General features: G+C 28.8%; 1 protein-coding gene across 6 annotated transcripts in view; it reads left to right on the forward strand.

Moving 5' to 3' along the window:
* The window catches only part of LOC107449899 (cell adhesion molecule Dscam1), a 268555-nt gene extending 248693 nt beyond the window's left edge, over positions 1-19862 (forward strand). For 2 of the 6 annotated variants that reach the window (XM_087153305.1, XM_087153304.1), the window contains exons 27-34: positions 6550-6735; positions 7396-7689; positions 8827-8982; positions 9903-10093; positions 12729-12880; positions 14364-14416; positions 15622-15820; positions 16995-19862. In XM_087153305.1, coding sequence (XP_087009431.1) covers positions 6550-6735; positions 7396-7689; positions 8827-8982; positions 9903-10093; positions 12729-12880; positions 14364-14416; positions 15622-15820; positions 16995-17118 — 1355 coding nt within the window. In that variant the 3' untranslated portion in view covers positions 17119-19862. Of the gene's footprint in view, positions 1-6549; positions 6736-7395; positions 7690-8826; positions 8983-9902; positions 10094-12728; positions 12881-14363; positions 14417-15621; positions 15821-16994 lie in introns of those variants that run through there. The other 4 variants (XM_087153308.1, XM_087153306.1, XR_015429738.1 and 1 more) reach the window with 3 other exon arrangements.
* Positions 19863-21870: the final 2008 nt, after the last annotated feature.

Genomic DNA, 21870 nt, shown 5'->3' on the forward strand with positions numbered 1-21870 from the left:
TTGAAATAAAAAGTTAGACCTTACATTGATTGATAAGAGAAGAATAAAATATTTTATGCTCGCTTTAATAGATTAACTCATTGATTTAATCTAAATATAATTTGATTAATAAAATAAGTTTATGTAATTAAAGATATTTTAAAAGGTAGGAAATAAATATGTAATACCGATTGTGGCATTACTCCATTTATCTCATTTTGTTAAACAGTTGTAATTCATGTTCAAGTGAGTGTTGACCGAGTAAAAACTTTCGAGAAATAAAATTTTTTTTCTACAGAAATTTTAGTTATAAAAAAAGATTCATTGCTAGCTCTATCGTTATCTCATGGGGAAAAATGTGCTAAAGTCACAGTTTGTTTGTTATTGACATTTTTGACAAAAAAGAAAACCATCATAATAAAACCAAAATATATATAAAATATATTTAAACCATTATTTTTGTACTTTTTTCGCGCATATAGTAACGACTTACCGGAAATTCTGGTTTTTAAAATTATAGTTCTAATTTTGTAAAAAATACAAAATCGAAAAATAAATTTAGCCGAATAAATGGTATGAAGATAGGAAAAGCCAAGGGTGCCATTTTTATATTGGTGATAGATACTCAGGTGGTTAGGAGAAGTTTGTATTTAGTATAGTGGACTAGTTGAAGATATTGACAAATTAAAGATTGATGCTGAAATCAGGGGATGGTGAAAACAGAAGATGATGGAAATAATACTTGAACTGGATTAGAATTAATAAAAAAGGCTTTTATTTAGTAGTATATTTGCAGAGCTCGAGTTACAAAATATATTATCCATAAGAATTTCAGTTGAATCAGTTTTGCATAGTAATATTAAAATAGGTCAGGCCATGGGAGACAATCCCCACGACCTGCCTTATCAAAAGCCAAATTAAAAAGTACATGTAATTTGTTCCGATCGGACACAGGAGAAGCATGGGTAGGAGATCCAAAATTGGCGGTCTATTAAAATATTACATAGCCAAAACAAAGCCAACCAGCCTATCAATATTGGGTTTAAAAGAATACCTTGGCGATCACGAGTCGCCAACAAATTTATGTGAATTCTTATAACCATGCAACCGAAACATTTAGCCGTTGGAAAGTTAGAATAAAAAGTTATAAATAGATTTTTGTTTTCGATTAGAGGCGACAGTGAATATATAAGTCTGCATTAGTAATGAAATAAAAAAAGTATCCGTTACATTAATCTAGAAGAGAAGAAATAAATATTTTATGTTTGTTTTAAAAAGATTAAGTTTTTGATTTATTTAAAAAATAATTCTATTAATAAAAATAAGCTTAAGTAATGAAGGATATTTTAAAAGATAGAAAATAAATATGTGTATGCCAATTGTGGCATCACAAATGGTTTCCATGCAATGATTTGAGGCATCATGATAAAATAGCCAAATTTCGCCATATTTACCAACTTTTATTACATTTTATAAACTACTGAGCTTTTCGTTGTTTGCGTAGAGCTAGAAACATTGTATATTTATTTTGAAAGTTTTGACCATATGTTATTTTAGTTCGTGAACTAGATATTACACTCTTAATTATACTAATAACTCATTAGTGAAACATGAAAACAAATTAACAAACGATTTTGAAATTCAAAGTCCAAATAGTAATATATATTTCTCTATTTATATATCTGTCGTCTTTGTGAATTGCACATTCATAACTAAAACTTGGGTATAGATACAAAAAGATATGTCGAATTTCTTCGGTCGACATTTAAGATCCGAAAGATTCGACTTTTAAAATTCTGAAAGTAATCCAAACGAGAAGATCAAATTTGAAACGCAGTAGAGAGGGCAGAGAAAAGTAACTGCAAGTTCAAATTGAAATGGAAAATGAAACTCAAGATAAAACCAAAACTAAAGTACTAATCAATTGAAATTGATGAAGAGAAATTGTATTTTGAAAAACATCATAGAAACAACCCAAGTTTAAATTGCACTTTATTAGAGATACAAACGTTTCCAGTATGGTTTACGTTTTATTGTAATCGTTTTGAATCGGGATTATATTATATTTCACCATCAAGGTCTGTGTATTGAACATAGTGAGAAGAGTCTTCGGCTACCTCAGTAAAATTAATGGAAAATGATACTTATTTGTTTAAAAGAGCGCAAAAGAACAGCAACCTATTAAAGTCGCCAATGAAGCTTAATTAATTTTGATAATATTCTAGTTGAAATTAAAAAATAAACTATGAACTAAAAAGCAAAAATTTATGGAAAAATGTCGCCATACTATTATTCGTTACGGGGAACAGTAAAAAGTTGCCATACTATTATTGACACCAATGATGGTTGATTTTGGTAATAGGCACACTGGCATCATGGTAATTAGGACAGTTTTAATAGGTACCAAATATTCCCTTATATAGATATCGAGTATTTTATGAGTAAATTTGGTGCCGATTACAGCTGAACCAATACTGTACATTTTTATGATAGCTATTTTGCAGCCCTTACGTACTGGATAAAGTAGCCTAAGTGTTAAATTTTAAATATGAGTTGCCTCGTGCAGCAGAATTCTGCAGATGATACTGAATACAGTTATCTTTATTCTGATGGGGTGAACAACTTAATACGTGATTTGCTTAATCTAATAACATAAATCCACCGAGAAGATAAACAAATAATAGTAAATAAACAGGAAAACATTGGGGTTGTTTTAGCTTTAATATTTGCGTCGATATTTATCTTAAAAGTTTTGCGCAAAATTATGTAGTGTTGTTCAGTACTGATTAACTGATACTTTTTTTTTACCAAGTACGAAGAACGAGTATTCAGTTCGTTATTAAATAAAATTATAGAAAATAATAAATTTTTACTAAAAGTAATTTTTTTGCATCTTTCGATCATTATATTTGAATAAACGATTTTTAAAAGTATGTGCAACATTTTTTTGATGCGCATGAAGTTCTCGACATATAGCAGAAAACATAAAAGGAAAAACTAACTTTAAGGGGTCTAAATTTGGACCGCTCTCCTGATCAATCTATGGAGACCATATACCCTATATTGTGGCAACCCTCTATATTTTAGGAGTCAAAAATATGAATCCTTTGAAAAAAATTCTTAGTGTATTCAGAGAAAATACAATTTTGCGTCTAATTTTGCAATTCAAAATATCGTTTGCACAAATTAATTAGCAGATTTCAAGATCATTCCTCAAACCAATAAGATTGAGACCCAGAACGTAAAGATCTGATTATTAGATCAAAAGTTATTCAGAGTGGTCCATTGTTTTTTCTGTTTGCTCACTATGTGATTATTATGTAAGATTGAGAAATATTGCAAAGCACAGTTGACACACAATTACAAAACTTTTGTGTATTATTGAATTAATCATTTTAGTCAGTTTGTAGTTTGAAGGCTTCACACAAGTATTGATGTAATTATTCCTGCCAGTTATTAAATTATTTTATTTAATATATTTATATAAATAATTGGTGTAATGAAGTATTTTTAATATTCAAGAGAAAGAGAAAAAACTAAAAAAATCGGGTTTATCGAGTTGAATTGAAATTTTATTCAGATTTTCTAAGAGAAACGAAGAATATCTGAAAGTTATTACTTTGTCGTTAATTATAAAAATGTCTTGCTTAAGGAATCCACATTCATTAAAATTGTACGATTCGTGAGATTTACGTTGAAAAAAATGGAGTAATTGCTGATTATCAAAAAGTTATTTTTAAGACATTTTCATTTAAATTGCTCTGAAAATATATCAAAAGAATTTTAATGTCATAAAAGGCATATATATTTTTACTCTATTAAGAACAAATGATAAATTGTTTTCGCATTTATGCATCCTTTATGTATTTATGCTTACATTATTTATATATTTATACCTTTATTTATATTAGGATTCCTAATTTTGCTTAATATAAGAATGAATTTTGAATTAAACGGTATAATTTATAAAAAAGTACATTCTGCAATTAGTAATCTTCAAAAATGTAATAAATGGGGTTATGGAGGTGAATTTAAGTATTACGAATATTTCTTAAGAGAACCTGAAATTTCTTACTTTGTCGTTAAAAATAAAAATTATTTGCTAAAAGAAATCTTATTCATTAAAATTTTACCATTTGTGTGATTTACAACGGAAAAATTCAGTAAAAAAACATTAGTCTGATAACGGAATGGGAATAAATTAAAATGGCAAGGCAATAAAATACATAATATATATTGTTTTAATTTAATATCAATTAAAAGTACATAGTACATCAGAACTTTCAAACTTCATTAACTACATGTCATATTACAATATTAAAGATTAAATATTAAAAACCTGAACAATGTAAGAAAAGGATACTATTATTGGAACATCCAAGTAAACTTATTATTTGCTGAATACACGCAAATGTAAAAGTTTTTTAATATTTCAGCAACTAATGTTTCCTTATCCATTCTCTTATTTTTACATAAATCTTGTAATATAACGTTATATGAAAACAAAACTTTTTTCAAAAAATAAAACAGTAAAAAAAAAGTCAAACCTGCAGGTAACTTATTTTGTATTTTAAAAGTTTTTTTAATATTTCAGAGAATAATGTTCTCTTGCCCATTCTATCAATTTAAGTAAATCTAGTAATATAATTTTAAATAAAAACAAAACTTTCTTCAAAAAATAAAATAGTAAAAAAATAAGTAAATCATGCAGGTAATTTATTTTGTATTTTTTAAACATCTTTAAATAGAGGCTTAAAAATAACTTGGTGTTTCACATTAAAATGGATTTTGGATTACAGTAGAAAAAAAAGATCCAAAGAATATAAACATTTCTTTTTAAATTCTTTTTACAGATTTAAGAGTAGATTTTCTTTGCTTTAAATTACAATATCTATCATGAAATAGCTTAAAAATAATCTCCTAGGCAGAGTAATATGTCCTTCTAATGTAGAAAAGAATTTTAAAGACTTTCTTTTTCATTAAATCTATCTATCCTCCCGCAAAATTAAAATAGGGAGAAAAAAGGAAACTTAAACTCACCTTCGATTTCAGAAAGAAAAAAAGATTAAAAAACATTATTTTTATCTTCCGATTTAAATTTAGTTTAAATATATTGCAAGCACATTCTTTGAAAAGCTTAATATTTACATTTTATTTTCATTTTGAATTTTATTTTACATCAAAGCTTATTTAAATACTATAATATCTTTTTTTGAAGATATATTACAAAAAAAATACTAGTTTCAATAAGAAATTAATACTCGAGCGACTTGTTTTGCTTGCAGATAATTAAATCAATGCTTGAATTTAATGTAAAAAAATGATAAGCAAAAATAACGTAAGAACTCTCATAGAAATATTCTTATCAATACAGGAAGATAGATTTATATTTCACTTTTTACATCTTATTACATACTTATTTTCTAAAGATTTTTTTTCTGGTTTTAATTCTTACTTTAGAAAACTGACACAGAATAATAGTGGGTATCAAATATTTCAAAAATAAGTTTTTCTTAATTAAATGGAAGATCATAAGTATGTATGTTTTCTTTGCAAGGTACTTCGTAGTATTCCAACTGTATTTTAAAGTTGAGTTACAAAGCTTAGTAACAGGTGACGCTGCACGTGAACGAAAATAAATGCACTATGTTTTCAAAGGAATCAACATTTTCAGCAAGAACGTGCTGCTGTGTGAAATCAAAGTTAAGAGACTCCCATGCAAACACTTTAATCGAAATTACCTGACGTGTAGCAATAAACATTGCTTTATAGTGTCTGTATTCATTGACGCCATCTCTTGAAATTTTTTGAAATAATTTTAAAACATGTTAATTTGCTAAGAATAAAAATAAATAAAAAACTGTTGCCTAAGCAGAATTCTTATACAGATAATTACATCAAATTTTTAAGTTCTTCAAAAAACCATCATTATTTATTGTAGTATGGTAGAAGTCTTCTTATCCATGAAGAAAACTGAATTTATATTTCAATTTTAGGAAACGGTATTACCAATTTATTTTCTATAAAATTTTTATTGGAAAAAATTTAATACATTCAAAATTTTAACACTTTTGAAGACTTACTTGGCATAATATTGATTATCCGAAACATGACCGGCGACTACGATTTGATAAATCAATTAAGAAAAGAACAAAAAAAAAGGATATAAAGGTACAGTTTGTTGCGTTCTGCTTAGTTAACCCGAACTTATATTTAGCTAATTTTTTGTGTAAAAATTAGCTACAAAGTTCATCAGCAAATGGCGCTCCAATAGTTAAAAATCTAAAAAAAAAAAAAAAAAAAGAAAAAAAAATTACTCAATTATTTCTACATTCTTCGATTTCCTTTTAGTGATTTTTTTTCTTCAAATATTGGGTAGTTGGGGGACAGATGGAATATATCTATGTTTCTAAAATTTAAAATATTCAGTAAAATAATTAACATTTACGACTTACTTACAATTAGAAACATTCATCAGCTCAAATACTCTATAAACATAAAGTATCTTGTATTATTATTATTAATTTTATCTTAAATAACAACAAGTAATTTTATTATCATCTTTTTCAGGTTTCATTATCAGGCACAAGCGAGAATATGGGCAATGGGAGGAGACAAAAGTAACATCAAAAGCATTTTCCCATATTTTGCAGAATTTGCAGTGTGGTACAAAGTATTATATATATGTTGCAGCATTAGGAAAAAATGGAGAAGGGGAACCAAGTGAAATGATTGTAGCTAAAACGATCGGAAACGGTAAATAATGCGCTCTCATTAATTAATATTTTTAAAAAAATTGCTTGTGAATTGAATCTATTCGTGAAAACGCATTTCTATAACCTTATTATACATAAAGATGTTTTTTTTGTGAAATATTTTTTTTCTATACTTATCGAATAATTAATTTGTACTTGTAGTTCATATTGCATACATAGTGCATATAGTTCAGTCAGCATAAGAAGTTGGCCGATTTACGGCTTTCGACATGTGACATTATTGTAAGAATAGTCACTAATGTCCTATAGTCTTACATATAGTTTAGTCTTTAGAGTCATATAGTCTAATAAATAATATTAGTTATTATAGTTATATTGTCTTTTCCTGTAGCCTTTTTTCATTTTATGTTAAACGCATTTCTAGATAAATTCAATTTTAGCCCATGAACTCGTACCATGATTCGGACTTCCCTAAGTCTTCTTACTGTACGCAGCAAAATATTCCGGATCAAATTATGGTAATAGAACATTTTGTATAGTAATGCATCTCATCAATATTTTATGTGAATGCTCTGCATTCAATTTTGAATTAGCACGCATTTAGTTTTGATTCTTGAAAAAATATTGTTTGCTGAAACTTTTCTTAAAATCTATTGACACTGGTAAGTTAATACATGGGCTGCGATTTTTCTCATTTTAGCCCCTGTAGCTCCCCACAAAGACTTGTTCGTCGTATCCAATTCCACATCATTAGTGGTGAATTTGAGAGCATGGGAAGATGGTGGATGTGGCATTAAATCCTTTGTGGTCAGGTACAAACGAATGCATACAACAGACTGGAGAATGGCAGCCAGTTCCATCAGTCAACAACAAGACAAGGTAGTCATTCGTGACTTAAGTCCCGGTACATGGTACAGCATTAGAGTGACTGCACATAATGTTGCCGGATCCACTGTGGCGGAATACGAAATGGCAACTCTTACTTTAGATGGAGGTAATTTAAATTGTGTATTCTTACTTCAGTGTAGTTTTTATATATTTAAAAAAAACAATAGACTCCTTAGAATATCTACACGCATATTAGAAATCCCTATCCAAGTTGTGTTTAAAATATTGTATCGTGAAAATGAAAAGTTCCAGCCCTAAACAATCTTCTTGGGGCAATAAATTAGTTTTCGTTTATTGCAGCAATGAATAAATTAGATTTTTTTTTGACATCAGGTCTAATCTATGGAAACAAGGTTTAATCTTTCTTTTAAATTACAAACAATGAATTGGATGTGGTAATGTAGAGGTGTAACAAATGGATATGATTATTCACGGAACTACATTTGAAATCAGATAGGGAGAACCTGGCTTGAAAAACATGTTTTAACATGCCAAAATTGTCGATAATGCTTTAGAATGAAAGTTTTAATTATTTCGATAAATGCAAATCGGAAATCAATATGATTGTCCTTCGAATTTAAAAAAGCTTCATTAAAACACACTTGTAGTAGTGGTACACTTTTTTGTTTTAAAAGAATTGTAGATTGAAAGAAACATAGATGGCCATTTGCTTTAAAAAAAAAAAAAAAAAAAAAAAAAAAAAAAAAAAAAAAACGTTGTCAAACTATGACGTGATTATCTGATTATCCTAAAAACTGAAAAATAATGTTTGTAAAAGAATTATCATTTTCAGCCACAATTTGGCGCAACATTTCATTTGCAAATGCCTGTTGCAAATATTTGAGTTCCGATGCGCAGCAGAAAACATTGTTTTCTAGGTTTCTGAGCAGTAGCGCTATCGATTAAAAAATTATCTAATTAACTCGAACTATGTAAGAATGACTTTCTGGTTTCTTAAACAGAGCGACACAATACATTCTATCACCTTTCTTTTCTTAAAGTGATTTTTTTTGATCGTTGGTCATTCTTGAAACATCCGGTAAGTTCCTTATTTACCTTAGTCTATTAGGCAAGTTATTTAATTAATACTAATTTTTTAAGAAAAGTTTAAGCACGCTAAATTGAAACTGAAATCTGATTTCAACTAAAATATGATTAAGGACATGACATATCTTAAAGCACATTTTCTAATTCTCCAAAGGATTCATTTTATCTAATTCGAATATTTTCTGTCGAATTTCAGGCACAGTAGCTCCTATTTTAGTGCTTGAAAGTAGAGAATCTGTCAACATCTGGGAAGATGTGAACATAATAGTTCCAGTTGTAGCTGCCGTAATAGCATTAACAGTGGTTATTGGAGTCGCTGTTTGCGTATGTGTCAAGAAAAGACAGGGAGCAGGTATTAATTCACACATATTTGTTTGGTTAAAAAAATTCAAATTCAGCTGAAAATAAGATTGATTGCTCAAGAGTTATATTTTATTGTTTTATACATACATTAAATGAACCACTGATTAACTGCATTTTCTTACATTATATCTAAACGTAAATTGATTTTATCTTTAGGATTTAAATAAAAGCATTTTACTTGTTAACTTAGAACGTTACGCATTGCTAGTCATTTCATGGATTTTTCAATTTTGCATCTTATATATGTGAGATGTGCGTTTGTCCAATCGATGCTCGCACGTTTCATTGCATTACAATCACTATAACCATTCAGTAATTACGTTCAGTTCTGCCACCTAGAATACATAAAAAGAATGATTACGAGGCTGATGGTCTCTCCTTTTGAAATTTTTAATGCAGCCATGATCTGTTTGTTTTAATAGATGCGGTGTATTAAAATTGTCCAGGTAGATGCAAGTTTCCATATGTTTCTAATTTGTAATAATACGAGATGTCATTTAAAGTGCGATTTATAGTGATCTAATTATATTAATAAAGCTAATCATTTCGAAGTGAGCATACATAATATCACATAATTAGGCAAACTATTGGTCAGTTCTATAATAAGGAACCCCCTTTAGTGTAGAAACACATATTGACTCAATAGTATGTTGTTGTTCAGATATATGCATATGAGACACAGAATAACTATTTATTTACTTGATTAATTTTTTTAATTTAAAAGAATTATTTCCCTTTAACGATGCCTTTTAATCCTACAGCGTTTATAAACTCCTCTTAGATTTAGAGCATGCAACACGAATTGTAGCCGGTCAAATTTTAAATTCAATATATTTGTTTCCATTTCATTGTAACTGACATTAGTGAGATTTTCCACACTATAATTTTTTTTTCTTCTACCCAATGTAGATGATTACTACGAACGTCGAGTGGGAAATTCAAACACGACTCCTTTAATGCCAAATCAACCTGTAAAGAAGACATCAGATTGTGGTAACACTCCCATTAGAGAGACATCCATGTATCAAACATGTGGTCCTAAAGCAACTATTCAGGCGAACCAAGATCCAAATACCGCAGGAGAACAAGGACATTGTGAGGCATAGTAACATTTTTTTCTTATATTTGTTTACTTCGGTTTGGTAAAAGTTATTCTCTTTCATCATTAATAATTACATAATTTCTAGTATTTTAACTGATTTTTAAAATATTTATACATAGCTTTTCGTTAAAAATTTTGGGAATTAATATGAATTTTGAAAAACAAATAATAAAATTTCATAGCATGGTAGTTAAATTGATGGTAGTTCAACTGATGTAAGCTTTACAATGATTACAAAAATATATGCTATATATTTTACAATTTCTTAAAATATACTGTTCACAATTCTTAAGACCCATTCTTACGGTCAGAAATGCGTCTGCAGCTGAAGCATTCTAGAACAAAATGCGCGAATTTTTCAATATTTACGTTAAGGAATTTTAAAAAAATACTCTAAATAAAGATGATTTCTAAATAAATATGATGAATACTCTAATGAAAGATTTCTTGAAAATGTATTTAGTTAGAAAAGTTATATTAATGATGGAGTCATATTAGAAAGTCTAGTAAATGATGAAGTCATATTTATAAAAAAATCACACGTTTTATGCCAACCAGTAACTAAAAGTACTTCACTCAATGTAAAAAATTCCGCATCAAATTCCCGGGGTACTGGCACGTTTTACTATAAAATCCATTTTTACCAGAACATATAATAGAACAAAAAGTCTGATACATCGTAACTTTTGTAGTGATAATAACAGTAAAATTACTATTCACTAAATGTATTACTCATCTATTAACATACAACTCTGATGTTTCTTCCTTCTTATTCTTTGAGAAATAATTTTAATAATACTGAGCCCTTGTAATTTTATTTTGGTTAAGAAAATGTGGTCGACAGTTGATCTAACACGTAATATTCTAATTTCCCATCTGTACAAAGGGGAGAACTTTCAACTAGTGAAGCATGTATCGTAAGCCTTTGATTTACTCATTTCAATTATTTAGTAAGTCTGAGGACACAGGTTCTTTCATTGGTATAAAAGCGCACCCTTTTCCAAAACGCTTTGCTTAACTGGTTGAGACACCGAGGTTTTCTTTCATTCATAATAATATATCGCATAGAACATAATAATCAAACATTTAGAACTTTGGTGGCCCAGGGGATAGAGCATTCATCTTCCAATGAGCTGAACCGGGTTCGAATCCCAGCGATTGCGGGTCAATACGAATTCCGCAACCGACTTGTACCGACCACAATTCTGATGTAAAATATCATCAGTGGTAGACGGATCATGGGTTAGAGCCCCATTGCGATAGGCTAAGCGTGGGACGTTTTCGTGGTTTTCCTTTCCATGTAATGCAAATACGGGTTTGGTCCATCGAAAAGTCCTTCACGAAGCAAAGTTTCTCCCAATAATTGGTCCAGGAGTTCCTTTGTCAGCTGGTCTGGGTTCAAAATTACAAGGCAACTGATCTAAACATTAGTAGTTGTGAACCCAAAATTGGGTCGACTGTTCAACGACTGTTATAAAATATAACATTTAGAGAATGATTATCTAGCTTAATTTGTAATAAAAGCTAAAAAAAAATCTGCAATGGCGTTTGTGAGGAGGAAGAAAAGAATAATAACTGCTATGAATAATTATTTTAGTATCTGAATAATCACTAGTTGTTTTATATTTACTTTAAATTTTGACAAGTAGCAAAAGACAACTAGTAGTGCTCGTATAATAACCCTTTTTCGCTTTGAGTTAAGTTGAGTGGCAATTTATTTGTTCGTATCTTTTCTTCAATTCTCAAAACAAATAATAGTTCATTTAGTAAAAATTGGCATAAATTGTTTAGTGTCTATAAACATTTCGTAAAAATTTGCAGGATTTCGCCTTACCGTAGGCGCGTGTTTTACACCAAACTAAATAGTAGTGGTGTATTACCTTGATACACTGAATACTGATAAAGATTACATTTAATATTTATAATTGAACAGTGGTGGCTCTCTATGAGGTGACCCAAGTTCAAATTCTGGAGATGGCTGGTTGATATGAATTCTGCTCAGAGCTCTCTCCAATCACAGTGCTGGCGTAAAATGTCATCAGTGGTATACGGATGATGTGTTAGAATCATCTTGCCGTCGGTAGGTTTTCCTGGTTTTCCTCTCCTCGTGGTGGTTTCATTAAATTGGGCAAATATGGTTAGTTCCATCAAAAATCCTCTGTGAAGGCTAGTTTCACCAGCTAGTCGATCTAGGAGTTCCTTTGGCTAACGAGATGATTACTGATAGTCATAAACTCAGAAATGGGTCTGCTGCTCAAACTCAGATTATAAATAAAATAAAATCGTTACAATTTAGTTAAATATTTTTCTTAACAAGAAAGGAAATGAAACTAAAGACAGAAAAATCACATAAGAACAAAAGATTTACTGAAATTACCACAAAATAAATTTGACTAACTCGAGTTTGAATAAATCGACGATATTTGTCGACGACAGAACATGTATCAAAGGGAGACGAAGGAAGTGACAAAATATATATTTGCAAGCGCCATCTTGATTAATAATACAAAACGAATTTTACCTCAGGTTTTAATCCTATATATGCGCCTTTGCTTAAAAGTTAAAAATGAATTTCTTTATCATATTTTTAATTGTGGGGAAATTCTAGTAACAATTGGCGTTGTTCTTTGCAGACTATGAGGACGATATCACCCCGTACGCGACATTTCGGCTACCAGGATGTGAATCGGACACCGAAAGTTCGCACGAGACAATTAGAGAGATGCACACATTTGGACAATATGGAAGAAGATCCTATCATGACCACTCAGCGGCTCAGTACGAGGTTCTTTTCACAACACTTATACCCTCCTTTACCATCAAATCCTTTTTTTTTGTTTTATTTAGTACTTATACTGAAAATACCTTTCTTAAATTATTTAATTCAATAATTAAATACTTATCATGATACTTTAATACTTTAGTGTGCACTGTAAAATAAATTCCGACCCATTTTAAGTAAAGAAGCACTGGCACCCTCAGCATCGATACTTTTTGCTGTGAAATCCATTTTTACTGTTAAAAGCTACTGAATAAAAATCTGACATACCGTAGTTTTTACAGTTAATGCAAAATCACATATTTACGGTAATTAAATAAGTATTACTGTAAAAATTACCGTATGAAATTTTACAGTAAAAATGTCTTTTACTGTAACATTAATTTCACCGATGCTGCAGCACTAAAATGCCTGGACTTTTCTCAGCTATATTATCCGGAGATAAATTATAGAACTGTAGAAAATTTCATTAATTATGGAATTGATGTACTTATTCTGTAATTAATGAAATGTTTCTATTATTATAATTCCGCAAAATTATAGACTTGATGTACCTATTAATTGATTTCAGATCTCGATTAATCAGATCCCCTTGGTATTCCAGTTTTGACTTTGTGTCCAATGTAGGCAACTTTATCAGTAATCGTCAACTGTTCATTGCAGCGACTAATATTTAATTACTGTAATCACATAGAAAATCTCATCTTTCCAGAAGAAAAGGAAAACTCTTGGTTCCTTAGAATTGTCGCTCAGAAACTATCGTGATCAGATTTTTGATAAATGTTACAATATTTATGGTCTGTGAAGAATAGGAGGCACTCATATTTTTTGTGTTAATCCTTTTTTGAATTATAAAATTTGTTTTTAGCGCATACTTCCATCAACGCTTTCCCTATAACTATTTTAATAAGCCTAATAGCAAAATACTTCTAAGAGACAAACAAAAACAATTTTGTAGCGACTAGCAAAAGCAATTCAAATAAAAATAAACAGAAAAAATATAATTCAAAACAATTTCTTTATTATAATTATGCTGTGGTGATGATAATTTTATACCTTCAGAGAATTTTTAAGAAGCAAAGTTCTCTGTCATCATTTTTATGTTTTCAGAAACTACACAAATCATGATTTTAAATGCATTTATTTTCAACAAGTTAGTTTCCGAAAACATTGCTTTTTTTATTGCATTAAAAATTACCTTTCTATTATCCAAATAAATATTCACATTTATAGTCGTTGGTAGCAATAATTGCTTCGAATATGACTGCAAAGTTAAAAGACATACTATAAACAACATAACAGATTAATGGATGATAATGTAGTATTTCGCTTTAATATTGTCTTAGTATAAATTTTAATTAAAATAGCTCAATATCAGATGCAGAATAAGGTGCAATTAAAATAACATTTAGATAAAAATCGACAGTTTAGTCTGATATCATTATATTTCAATAAAATTTATTCTTTTTTTTATTCGCTTTCATTTTAGGCTTCCAGAGCAACTTATTCTAAACCAGGGCATCGATCAATATCAAAAAATAGGTAAGAAGGCCTAATAAATATTTATTTTCTGAACTATTCTATGAAAATTGAATATATATTAGAAGAATATAGAGTCTAAAACTTCAAAAGCTCAAAGATTTTAAGTATGCAGAGTGTTGTTTATTAATCACTGTACCTGTACATTAAAATACTATATATATATATATATATATATATATATATATATATATATATATATATATTTCTTTTAATTCCATACGCTCAAAGCATAGTTTAAGCACTATTGCAAAACGAAACAAAAATAGTTTTGGTTTGAAATTTCAAATTAGTGTTCCATATGGTTTTATTTTAAAATATCTATCAATACAGACCAAGCAGCCCATTATATCACAAAAACGAAAAAAAAAAAAACAATAACAATCAAATTAAAAAAAGAAAGAATGGTAGAGTTTTATCTTACAGGATTCATGCAAGTTATGTCCTTCCAAAATAGTATCCCAATTTCAACAAGTTTCTGAGATTTTCAATCTAGAACTTGGCACGTAAAAAGATTTTGGTACCTTCTTTATAGATCTAGCATATATTCGACTACAGGATACTTATACATTCCGATGTTCAGCCATGGGCTTACCTCAAAGGATCTCCACAGTTTTCTTAGAAAAAAATATAAGAAATTGGAATGAAACTAAATTGAAAAACGTGTTTAATAAGAATATTTTTTAGTTGTTTTAAAATGTGTTAGTTTAATATTAAGTGATATGAAACACTTTTTTTTTTTTTAAAAAAAAGAGTCCTTTATTCGGGAAACATAGTATTTTAAATCCTAATATTTAATTTTTTGCGTTTTAAGACTTAATAGTAAACTTAGTAATTGCTCAAACATCGTGTGATTTAAGTAAAATAACACACATAATTTTTTAAATAATATCTTAGTTTGAGCAATTTGAGTTTTAGTTTGAAACGCTTTTGCTGAACAATAAGTTATGAGCAAGTTTTTTGAGTAGTTTTAATTATATATTACACTATTTTTTAATTAATTTTTCGATCACCAATCTAATGTTTCAAAATATTTACACAGATTTCAGACTGGAGACTAATAATATATTCATCAGTCAGCATCATCAAATAACTGTGATCAATAATAAATTATAATCACATTATGAGTAAATGTTTTATTAATTATTAAATATATTCTATGACTTAATTATTTTTTTTTTAAAAAAATCTGAAATATTTTTATTCAGCCGAGTGTCCGACCTATGACGTGAAATTTCCGTCCTCACATCCGTCCATTGGTGTATATAGTGAGTCGAAGTTTCGAACCATGCCCGCAGAGGGACAGAGAGGCGACGACGCTGATAGCGACGCCACTAGAGAAAAAAGACGGTTAGACAAAGAGATTTATAGAAGATGGGTTTGTCTTATAGAGCCATATTGGACACGGTAAGACATAAAACAAACAAAAAGTACTTTTAAATTAAAATGTGAATAAATTTTTAATGAAACGAGTGCTTTGTTACTGAGTGGATTCTTATGAATGACTCATAATTTTGCTGATGAATAGAATTTGATACAAGTAAAAAAAAATATATTGAAAATTCGATTTTTTTTTTGCGGAAAATAATATTTAGTAATATTTAGTCTAGAATATTCATAAAGCAAAATAAAATACTTTTCTGTTATAGAAAAATGCTGAAGTGTTTATCATTCTTTTTTAAATTGCAACATTGAGAAGTAGATCTCTATCGAAATTCACTCCAATGTTAGGTATAGAATATGGGTTTGTCTTACAGAGCCACAATGGACACGGTAAGAAAGAGAAAAAAATAAAATAAACTTTTAAAATGAAATGTAAACACATTTTTATGAAATGTTTATTTTTTTTTACTGTGTAGGTTAGTATGAATGGCTCATAATTATGCAGATAAACAAGGATTTGATGACAATAATAAAAAAAAAAATTGAAAAATGTGATTTTCTCACGGAAACAAGATGCGGTTTAGAATATTCATAAAATATTTATTTTAAATGAAAAAATTCTAAAGTGTGCACCATTTAATGTAATTATAAAATTGAGCTGTAGATCTCTATTAGATTTGCAACTATGTCAATGTTCAACTCCGTAGGCTTGTATTTTTGAATTTAAAAGTCACTGGAATCTAAACTAAGTATTGGAAGAAACTTCTATACTTAAAGTATAAGTTACAAGTATCTACAAGTATCTAAGTAACAAGTATATAAATTTCATTTCATCCAAAATAATAAAAATATTTTATATACTTCTTAATTAAATTTATGAGTGGTGGCAACAGTATTCGAATCGATTTGAACGTAGATGACGTTTTGTAAAACGGATTTATTTCTATTAAACGACATCATTTTTATTAAACGGCTATAAATTTTATTACATCTCAAATAATTTAAATGCTCTATATACTTCTAAATTAAATTCATAATAAATAGTTAAATTCAAAATTTAGTTAAAATCGGTTAATTTCTAAATATAATTTATACTAATTCAATTACTTACTTAATACCATGATTATTAATTTCAATTCAATTCTGTTGATAATTTTACATTGTTATTTTATAACAAAAAAAATATTTTTTTATCTAGAGAAACCACGGCTGAAAGTGATGTTGACATTGAATTAGAAAGATCTGACCTTGTGGATGACCTTTTACTGAAACAAGAAATGTCAGAAGCCGAGTGTGACTGGGACAGAAACGAATGTTACTGACAGTGATGAATAAATTGTAGCGTTAAATCATGCATATTTATCACTGCTGTTGGTGCTCTTGCTTCCAGACAAACAGCACTGAACAATACGCAGTGAGATCCTTGCCAAATGCTCATCGCTCATTGTCGAAAACATTTACAAGATTCAATATGCAGTTGAAGAGACAAGATCAAATCCTAGCCATGGTTCACAAATGCGATTTTCTTTTTTTCAAAATAAAGTTCGATGTTAATGTTTTTGTATTTGTTCAATGATACGCATTCGATATTTAAGACAGGTGTTCCGAGTTCTCCTTTTTAAATGTGTAAATAGTTGAAGTCTTCCATAATTCTACTTCAAAGGAATAAGAAATATATCTTCAATTATATTTATTACATCTAAATATTATTAACTTTTAACATTTAATTTGCACTTAAATCATTCAGAAAATACTTTGAAGTGAAAACTGGAGAAATGTTTCGATACTTTTAAATTTATAAAGATCTTTTTTGTCACTTATTAAAAAAATTTAAGCACTCAAATTGTTTTTGAATTAATCAAGTTAGAAAGAATATGTATTTTAAATGCCATTAACCTAATAATGTATGCTACGAATTTGTTTCAATATTTATGTCATATTTGATAGACATTCGTGCCATTTCTTTTTAGGAAAATCAGAAGTGTTTCAGTGTAAACATTTTAATTCTTCTAAAAAGCACTAACATTACAAAATGTTGTATGATATTTATTATAAATTTTGAAGAATTGTTTTCATCTGATAGTTTAAAATTTACCAAAATAGCTACTTTCTTTTAATACTGATAAACATTTCTCTACTAAGCCTCAAAAGTTATGTGATGTTCAGTTGTTCAAATCAAGACTTAATAAAAAGTGCTTGCCATAAGAGCATAAAAAAAAACTTGAACTTTTTTTTGTATTTTAATTTATGCAAGCATGAAATATCATTGAATGTTTTTATTTATAAAACAATACCTCACGAGAGTTTTAAGAATGATTAAAAAATGTATTGTAAATAAATTATATATTTTGTCTCATTTGGCATTTGTGACATTTGGCTGAGATTAAAGATATTTTGAATTCAAAAAATCTCTTGTTGATGAGAAAATCTAGTAAATATGAAACTCATTCAATTAACTTACCTGAATAGAGCATTACTTTAAATTGACATTAATAATTTTATTTTTATGGTTTTCCATTTTAAACTTTACATAATTTCGCTTCAAAAATATATTTTTAAAAATATGAAGAATGGTTCTTTTCAGTTTTTAGACGTTTTGTTATGGAGTTAAGTTTAATTTTGTTTTAAATTTTGAAAGAAACTATTCCTAATTCCCCCAGAGAATTATCTGTCATACAGCAAGCAAAATTTTTAATTAGTTTATTTTTCTATTAGTTTCTGTCTGTTCTGTTAGTTTTAGCTTTTTTATTTGGTTTTGCTGTTTGAAAATTTAAAAAAAAAACATTCTTAATTTCTAAATTTTGTCAGCTATTTAAGTCAATTTATTACAATAAGCAGAGAAATGATCTCCATTGTAGACAACAGTTGTCTACTGTTTAGTTTAGCAGCATGTTTAAACTGGTTTGCCCCGGTTTCTTAGTATGTAAGATCGTACACTTCCTTCTAAGAAATAAATAACCCCCTGATACCACGTGTTCAATTTGAGATTTGATTATATCAAAATTCTGAAATAAATGTAATAATTTTAATGTATACTTCATAGTAACTATAATAAAAAATATGCATTTATCATGAATTCTGCAAACTGCCAAACATCATCTATCAATATAAAATCTATCAGGTACGAGGTTGCAGTTTATATTTTTTTTTTATTCTAATTTTTATTATTCAATAATAAAATTGTTTACTGAATACTCCATCTGGCTAAATATATCCAAACACCAACATAAAGTATCTTAGAGTGGGAGTATTCTTCACGGCCTGCCCTGGTTTTCTTAGTTTCTGTCAATGGAAATATTAACTCTGTGGTGTATGTGGATGTTCTGGAGTAAACTGCACATTCAACTGCATGACAAAGGTTCGAGGAAGGCCCATTCCTCTTTCAGCAGGTTTACCACGTCATTCACACATCCAAACTTGCGCAGACACGGTTTGACAAAGTGGTTGTTCTAAAGTTGGATTGGCCTTTTCAGATTCCTGATCCTGAACAGCTAAAAGATCTTTAAGACAAATTAGAAAACAAATTAGATAACAGAATTTGTCACTAGTTAAATGAATGACCTTTACTGCAATTGCTCATTTCAGCTAAAGTCAAATCATGTGGTCACCTATCAAAGCTGGTGCACTCTCTCGTAAGAACCAGCTCTCTCCAGACGCGTGTATTGGTTTTCATTGATGCAAAAAAATAGAAAAAGGTTTTTATACCACTGGGTGTTCGGACACTTTTAGCCAGATAGTGTATCTCATTGGAAAAAAAATGCTTCTGTAGAAAATCACCCAAACAAGGAGATCGTTTTGAATTCATTATATCTATAAATGTAGTAATTACTCTGAAATTTTGGTGCAGTTCCATCTCGACTGTGATGATTTACTGTGATGTCAAGACTTGATTCAAATTAACTGTGATGTTATAATTGCTATCAGATAAGCATTCGTGTATATCAAACAGCTGAGTTTATGTATATATTTCAAATATGTATGTTTTGTTTACTCCAGTTTATTAATTACGAATTAAATGAATGTTAATCATGCGTTTTAAATTGCCAATAAAGAATATACCCTAAAATGTGTTTTGAACATGTTTCAATGTGTTTTTTATTAAGCAAATGAACATTTCTCAGATATCAAACAGGGTCTATTATGAGAAATCAGCAACGTATTTTTGTCCATTTGTCGTAATAAAGAAAAGTCACGCTCTTTCACGCAAAATAATGTTTAATCCATAACATTTTTAGATTTTAAATCAAGCCCTGATGGCCTTGTGGGCATTAAATGGCTTCTCTTAACCCCATAACGATCGGTTAATTTTCAAGAAAGCGGTCATAAAAGTGCCTATTTTTTGGCTTTTGTATTTGTATTACGTATCTGATTAGTGCTGACATCTAGTTTAAAATAAGCTAACTATGCACAATTACCTTAAAGATATCCTGGTACTGCCACCTGGTGTGTAAAATGAGAAATAAAATGCTTTCTGAGCAAAAAAAATGAATTGGTTTTATTCTTATTCGCACGTTACTACTGTCAATATCACGAGAGCGAGAAATAGAGCGCGAAACCTCACCGTGTCACTTTCACGGGAGCGAAAAGGAAGGGGTTAAAGTAGTGAACTCTCATTGTTCGATTTTGAAAACTCCATGTATTCAAAACTGAAACAGCATATATGTCTTTTTGAGCAAAATGTACAGTCTCTAATGCGATGAAGTGAGAGATTATGGTTGGCTACTGACAGTATTCAAACCAAGGACCTCCGGGTTCGTAGTAGGATGCTTTAACCACCACATTTGTACACCCCGGTCGGGGTGAGTTCGAAAGCTTTATGAGGAGGCTGCCGCAATTACACATCATGACACACTAAATTCCAGTTTCTATGGTACAAAGGGCAGAAATTTGAAAAATATGGCGACTCAGATTAAGTAGCGTATTGGTAATTTTAATTTCACCTTTCCTTATTTCGTTTTATCTTAAAAGTATTTAAGTGAATGGTATCTGTGAAGTCTGTAGTTTCTTTATTATTTTTTCTAAATAAAGAAAGTCAATGTTGGATCAGCAGGAGACAATTTTACCGATTGCTTGCCAATTGCAACTGCTTAAGAGGCTTGATTATCTTCAATCTAAATAAGCAAGTTACTATAGATAATAGCGAATAATACAATATTTGAAACAAAAATCGAAATTAAGAAAAGAATAAAAGGGAATTGAAATTAATTTCAATTACAATTGTACGTCACAATGTCTTTTACAAAAATGTATTGCTTTCGAAAACCAGAACTTTTGTTCACTGCCATTATTTTAGAACAATTGCTTTTCGTGTATATTGATATATCGTAAATGGAAAATATAATGCAATGCTGATAATAGAATTAAATATTTCAAGTTTTGCAATGAAATTCATTTCTTTCTTATAAACATTTTTGAATCAAAATTTTAACTAAACTATTTTTTCAAAAAGAACGGAAAAGTTTAAACTACAGGAAATTGATGATTTTCATCTATAAATGATATAGATATTTTTTCTGTTATCTAAATAGACAAAGTAATCAATTATTAGTTATGACTATTTTTCATAAATTGAACAATGTAAGTTTTATAAATTAAATTTTTAATGAATATTTTAAGTTTTTATGGCAATCTAATGCTTATAGCTAAGCATTTTAAAATATTGTCTAATTTATCAACAGATTCTTAGTTTATAAAAAAATGAAATGTATGACAGGAATAGATTTAGCAAGAAACTATAATAGAAATAATGTAGGACTATAAATATGGTTTTAAAAGTGTTCTTTCTATACACCAAAAATATCCTTTAGAATATTTGTTAAAAAAAACTGACATTTAGTTCAGACAAGTGCTAAAAAATATTAAAATGCAGTATATTTCTATTATATTTACTTAATATATTCCATTAAACTTTAAAAATCAATCATATACATGAATAAATAAATTTAAAAGAAATATACAGAATAACTTAAAACAAAGAACATTTCAGTAAAAAAATGGAAAAAATGTTTCACATATATGTTTTGAAAGAACTGAGAAACAGAATGAGGCACAGCATGTTTCAACAAAATTTAGTT

This window comes from Parasteatoda tepidariorum, chromosome 10, assembly GCF_982258835.1.
Source record: "Parasteatoda tepidariorum strain Cologne lab strain chromosome 10, Ptep-v5.0, whole genome shotgun sequence".
In the NCBI taxonomy this organism is placed as follows: domain Eukaryota; kingdom Metazoa; phylum Arthropoda; class Arachnida; order Araneae; family Theridiidae; genus Parasteatoda; species Parasteatoda tepidariorum.